Source organism: Pimephales promelas, chromosome 17 (assembly GCF_988280905.1).
Source record: "Pimephales promelas chromosome 17, fPimPro1.hap1.1, whole genome shotgun sequence".
Taxonomy (NCBI): Eukaryota; Metazoa; Chordata; class Actinopteri; order Cypriniformes; family Leuciscidae; genus Pimephales; species Pimephales promelas.
The window spans coordinates 27,120,657-27,127,621 of NC_142785.1; the positions used below are offsets into that span (position 1 = coordinate 27,120,657).

General features: G+C 36.5%; 1 protein-coding gene across 2 annotated transcripts in view; it reads right to left on the reverse strand.

Moving 5' to 3' along the window:
- Positions 1-6,001, reverse strand: part of lmtkb (lemur tail kinase 1 b) — a 47,251-nt gene extending 41,250 nt beyond the window's left edge. The window contains exon 1 of one of the 2 annotated variants that reach the window (XM_039665200.2): positions 5,465-6,001. In XM_039665200.2, coding sequence (XP_039521134.2) covers positions 5,465-5,546 — 82 coding nt within the window. In that variant the 5' untranslated portion in view covers positions 5,547-6,001. Of the gene's footprint in view, positions 1-2,279; positions 2,358-5,464 lie in introns of those variants that run through there. The other variant, XM_089122301.1, reaches the window with a different exon arrangement.
- Positions 6,002-6,965: the final 964 nt, after the last annotated feature.

The window sequence follows — 6,965 nt, forward strand, 5'->3', positions numbered from 1 at the left end:
AAGCAGTGTTAAAGTCGATTAACAGCACAACTAAACACACACAATGATCACCATAATGGTGACTTGTAAATTCCGGTTTTCTCCATCAAGTGTCTTCAATAATGATCAACCCTCCCTCAATTATTCACTTAATTATCTCATTAACTTTAACACTGCTTCAGTGCTTAATTTAAGTGCTTAAGTACTTAATTCCATAATGTTGAAGTTACATGAACAAATGAAGAGTTCAGATGCAAAAGCCTCTAAGTGCCATTTGAAATTTTCTTCTAGAATGATCATTTTTATCAAGCTTGCATATTTAAGTTCAGTGATTTCACTTAAATGACAATTAATAGGTAATCTTCATTGCCATTTAAGTGAAATTACTGAACTTAAATATACAAGTTTGATAAAAAATGATCACTCTAGAAGAAAATTTAAAATGGCACTTAGAGGCTTTTGCATTTGAACTTTTCAAATTATGTTCGTTTTAACATAACCCAGTTATGTGGAACCTGTTGACATAAAAAAGTTAATTATAGCCAACATATCATTTTTTTGAGTGCACTGAAGTATATAAGTTATAGCAGCATCTGCCTTTAACATAGATAACATAAATAATCCCTTAAATACATATTTGCAAAGCCCTCTTAATGTTCTGTACATAAAATGCCATTCAAAATTGTTTAGTGGGATGCCGCCTGCACATACATAGTTATTAATTTATTTATGTATATATTAATAATAATATATTTTTTCCTGACATGATTATACTGCATCACATCAAGGAAAAAAAAAACCTTGGGTACTTCAGTGCTGTTCTAGGTCACCATCCTCCTTTTCTCTTACACTGAATAGCTCCACTCAGGGCATTATTACAGATCCCTGAAATAGTCTTGCTGTCTTGCATTTGGCCTTGATTTCTCAAAGATTTGATAATATAGTTTGATAGGGATGGAATATCATTCAAATTTACTGGAAACACACATACACACAGAGAGATTAGAAAACTCTTCCTTGACTGGGGTTTTTTCTTCTTCAATGAATTATCTTATAGTCAAAGCAAACATATACCATTTGAAATATAGTGTTGCACTGGACTGGCTTAGACTGTCTACTGTTTTTTTTTAAAGCCAATATTGCGTGCAATCATATCCATTATGATTATTCTGAATCAATAAGTTCAATATAAAGAGCAAGAAAATAGTATCATTCAGACTCCATCATGGCATCTATAAATGGTTTGCCATTTTTTGGGGGGAGGGAGGGTGCACTCTTAGAAGAAATGGTTCTATTTAGAACCAGAAATGGTTCCATCCCCCGCTTCATATATGGAATTCCAAAATGTTTTTTTATAGAACCATTTTTTTTGGTAAAAGGTTCTACTGGCCAAGTATGGAACCCCAGGGTTCTATAAAGAACCCAGAGGAACCCTTTTTTTAAGAGTGTATAGAACCTTTTAAAGGGTTCCAAATATGTAGCGCTGATAGAACCTTTTAAGAGTGTGGGGGGTAGCCCTTTTCTAACTGCTCAAGTGTCTTACTTTCAATCAGGATCGATTATCTTCCACCATCTCCTGCACTCCTAAATACTCACTTCAAAAACACACGGATTCACATGCTCAAAGTAGTTCTGCAGCGATGGCACAGGCCATTTGCAACAATCATGAGAGCTTGTTTGTAACTGAACCTGAAGGAACAAATAACTGAGCTTGGAGCCAACGAGTAGGTGTGGAGAGCTTTATTTTAAAATAGAACTGATGAGAGCAAATGAAAGCTTGGTAAAGCATGTGGACACCCCCTTATAATTAACATCTTTGGCTTTTCCAGCCACATGCATAACTAACAAGTACATAAAATCAAGCAAACAGCCATGCAATATCCTTAAAAAAAACATTTTGAGAAAAATGAGGCTTACATCTTGTGTTTCAGCAACACAACGCACTTCTGCACAAAGCCCAGACCTGAATTCTGAACATCTGAGGGAAATTTGCCGAATTTTAATCAGCAAAAATGCATTAAATTGATTATTAAATCACGCACCACCACACACTGACCTATCCCAGCTTGTTTACATTACACCCGATGCCATTTCACCATCACTTGAGCATCCTGTAACAGCTACGTCTTTATAAACACAACTGAGCACAATCTCGAACACATTCTAAACACTCTTTCAGACGGTTTGAGGAATTTGTCGATGTTCACAAAATCTCATTATGGTCAATGTCAAATTTCGCCTTTCCTTTTCTTCATAAGCATATATCAACTTGCATATAATCCATTGTAACGTTTTCTTACCGATCCTTCTGTCCCTGGTCAGGCTAATAAACACAGGCAGGGAATAAACAGAAATTGGTCTTTCAGGAAGAGCCCAGTGCTACAGGACAGCCCGATTGTCTGGCGGTCAGGAAACATGAGCTCTGGAGGCTGGCATGGGATGGCCGCCAACACCACCAGCAATTACCCAACAAACACTGCTTCCAGAAAGATGATGTCATCATTACAATAGCCAAGCCTCTCCTCCATCGTTTCGATTTTTATATTACTCAGAAGTCGTAGTAAATCTCAACATACTCTCAGGAACAACTGTCTAACTAGAGCCATGCTGTTTAAATCATGGTAGTATCCTTAACAGCCACTTATTTTAGAATCCATTACGAAGATCCAGACCAGCAGTAATGATGCTGTGTGCTGCATCATCATGATTCATGGTCAAAAGTTAAAACTGTTGACTTACTTAATCATTGTGAGTCATTCACCTTCTAGCAAAACCATTAAAATGCAAATGATGGGGTGAAAGAAGACTTCTTTTCAAAATGTGTCCTTAAATTTCAGACTGCAGTGTGAAAGCATATTTTTACCCCTCTGGTGCTTTTCAGTCATTTTTTTTTTTGTTGAAAAATGTCATGTTCTTTTTTTTATTTTACTATTATTATTTACTTCATTGTAATGGTACAAAACTTGGTAAAGGTTAAGTGGTCCTGAAAAAGTCACATTTGTACTGTTCACATTGGAAACGAATGAAAAGCTAATTTCATCTAGTGGAAATGTTTGGTACTGCGCCCAAACAAATCTTACCGAAAGTTCACTTTTTGAAAATTGTGGCTATGATTTTCTCAGTTTTAGAGTAAATCTTCTTTTGAAAAGTATGCAGTTCTAAATTTTAAAAATAGCATTTATATGAATTTTTCATAATAATAAACTTCTATGACTTAAACTTCTATAAGTTTCTTCTTTAAAAATACTTTAGTCTTTGATCCAAATCATTCAAGATTTACAACAGTTTAAGTTAAGGAAATTAAATTTTCAGGTCTATATTCAAAAAGTGATTAACAAGATCATAACGATTCCATAAATATAATTTAATACCATAAAATACACTAAAAATACAAAATATTAATTAAAAAAACATTATCAAACCAAAATAAATGAAAAAAAAAATCCACGCGCAGAGCACCAGAGGCTTAACACAAAAAGCATTACATATATTGTAAAGACAGATAGTCTACAAGCTTGTTGCAAAGATTCAATGAAAGAATACGAACGAATCAATTTGAATCAGGCTTCAGTACCCTGGCCTAAAACAAGCCCAGGAGGATTTGCTTTATCTCCCTCTAATCATTCATAGCCTCTCCAGGACGAGTCCTACTTCCATTCATCACTTTGACAGATAGAGCTTGTTCCCCCCTTCATCACAATTGGACATAATTAAATTCGGAGGAGGGGAAGAGGTCTGCGACTCCAAATTGAAAATGTAAAATTGTAAAACGTGGAAATTCCAATTTGTGAAAGTTAATATGGAGACTTTGAAGAATACTGGAAAATGGGTTTGACAAAGTTAAAAATAGCACATCTCGGTACTGTAAAAATAAAAATGCAGAGAAATGTAACTGCAAACCCTCTTGGTAACCATAGGAACCATGTGAGGAGGCAACAAGCCGAGTCAAGGGATGGAATATACCATTCATCATTGGTGAACCCACATTCACCAACCCACATGATGGCTCATTTTCTCACCATAGGGAGGCTTTAAAGAGGTAGTTCACCCAAAAATTGCATCATTTACACGACCTCATGTTCTAAACGCATGCTGTTGTTTTTTTGATCCAGTGAAATGCAAAGAAATAGCTTTGTGTGGAGAACAAATATGGTGCCTTTAGATGCGTCAGATTGGATGAACAACATTGATGTCAAATTTTCCGCTATTTAGGTTTGACAGATAGTTTGTTTCTCATAAAACAATTGAATGGTTTTTGTCTTTTCTGGAGCCTGACAGACTTCGAACCGTTGTTTCATGGACAACATCTTTTTCCGAAGGGTTTTTTTCCCCCCGAATAAATAAAGGTTTGGAACAACATCAGGGTTTGTAGATGAGCTTCAAGCTGAGAATTTATTTACAGATAATTATTATTATGTATTTTATTTCAATTAAAAAAGCAGTGTGAAAAAAGTACAGTGAATAATTGTTAAAGCGGGACACTTAAGGATATAGCATTTATCATCATCTTCACTGTATATTTTTCCATTACAATTAAGCAACAACTTTATCTTAACTTTCTCATCTGAAGCAAGTGTGTAAATAAAAATATAACAGAAAATTCTGTCATGACAACTTTCTAAATGATTGGCATGGTAATGGAAATGACAAAGGTAGTTTACTTTTGCCGGAATAAATCTGCGAGCAAGTAAGACATGCAGCTGTTGTAATATATATTATACATTAATAACTCATAGCAGATCTATACATGTGGAGCTAGGGAAGGAGGAGGGTTTCTGAAAGCACATAACTAAAAAAGCTGACCAGTATTTGAAGGTTGAGCAGCAAGCTCATTGGCTACTGATACAGCAGGAACCAATCAGCTGTGCCCTGCAGAGATGCTTCATGCACATCTTTAATTGTATGCAAGTGTAATTTTAATAATGATTTCATATCAGTGTGTAGGCTTATGTCTAAAACAACCCATTTACTCCATTATCTGACCTTGTCATGACACAAACATTACTCTTCCCCATTATCAGTCATTATATTCTTAATTTCACTTATCACAAACACACACACACACACACACACACACACACACACACACACACACACACACACACACACACACCTTCCTTGAGGTTTATGGAGTGCTTGTCCAATCAGATATGGCTACCTGTGCATCAATCTCCCAGTCATACACCTCCACCTTTGGCATATGAATTAGTGGACGTGTTGAGAGACAAATTGAGTCATTTTGTTTGTCTTCGCCTATATGGCTTATGTTTTCAAAAAAATCAATAAAATGACCAGATTACCAGTTTCCCCGTGTACAACTGCAATAAACATTCATTCAAAATGAGATATCATTCTAGTAGCCCCTCATACACTGCTGAGACGAGCATTTTGCGCATCTCCAAGGAAACGGTTTTTACAGATTGCAATGTGGTATTAAATATTACAACAGTAGTTACATTAATACAATAAACATAAAAAAGCCTACCTGAGTCGAAATGAGAGCTCAGCGCAAAACTAGGGTTGAAAAACGACGCAGACATGACCAGCAGTGTTACAGTGCCTAACATGCTGAAGATAACGTGAAGTCCAGCAACGATGTCTCTGTTGTTAAAAAAAATAGTTTATTGTCTGGTCAAACAGGTCATTCCCTCGCTCCTCCATGTTAAAGAGCTAGAATAGGGGAACAGCCGGACAAATCCACCGGTTATGCGGTCTATTGTGGATGTGTTTCACCGCAAGCCATTGCCGTGTTCATTTGAATCTTCTCTGGTCATTTTCAAGGAGAGGGTCTCTGCGGTTGCTTCTTCTGCAGCAAACGACGCGCGCGCGCGCCCTGAGGAGCATTCCTTTATGTATCCGACCGGAGAAGAAAGACCGAGACTAATTCTGCCATTCGTTTCCTTCGAATGTGTTTAGCCTAATTGAAGTGTTTGTTAATAAGCCTGATGGGAGCTGTTCAGTGCTGAAAGACACAGCGCCATCTTGCTCAGAGAGTCCTGACTGATTCTGCGGGAATCCGCGGAGGGGAGGAGATTGCGCCACAAGCGCAGCTGTGACTGACGCTAATATTTAACTATCAAAAGTAATTGGCTAGAGTGTAGACAATTATTATTATTTTTTTTTTGGTACGTTACAATTCGCGGAAATGTTTTATGGTTCACAACTTTTATGTTGATGATTAGGCTACTACTGGGGGAACAGCTGGATTCTTGCATAATTGCACATAATTGCTTATTATAAAACGTAGGTTATATCTTCGACTTAGAGCTCTGATTGGATGAACTACTTTAAAAGATTATGTACAGTGCAAGTAGGCTAATTTTAACAATTAAAGGGAGTTCACTTTGAAATTAATTTTTGATATGTTTTAGCTTACCTCAAGGGCATCCAAGATCTAGGTGTCTTTGTTTCCACAGCATTTTCAAATTTGACATATTTTGGTCAAACCGTTGTTGTCTGTCAGTCCTATAAAGCAGTTTTAGGGGGTCCACCTCAAAGAGCATGCACAGAGAAGTCAAAATTAAACATGATTTAATGACTCCTGAAAGTACACACCGAGGGCCTAAAACACGAAACGAGCGGTTTGTGTGAGAAAACGAACAGTATTTATATAGTTTTTACCTCAAAGTTAACAGCTGTCGAACTGATCTGAATCAGATGTCCAACTGAACCGAACCAGAAAAAATCTTATATGACTGAACCGTGTCCAACTTTATGCCGGAAGTGATCTGTCACGCGTTGTTTACATGGCAATTTCGGAAGTTTTACCATTCACTAAACATATTTATGCTGGGTGAAAGTCACTTCACATCCTAATTGCAATCAATAAGTTAAGTGATCACACACACACACACACACACACACACACACACACATATTATATATATATATATATTTATATATATCCTCAATGGAAGGGGAAGGACTGTAACATGTTTGTCCAATCATTGCATTCAATCCGAATGTAAAAAAATAAATAATAATAT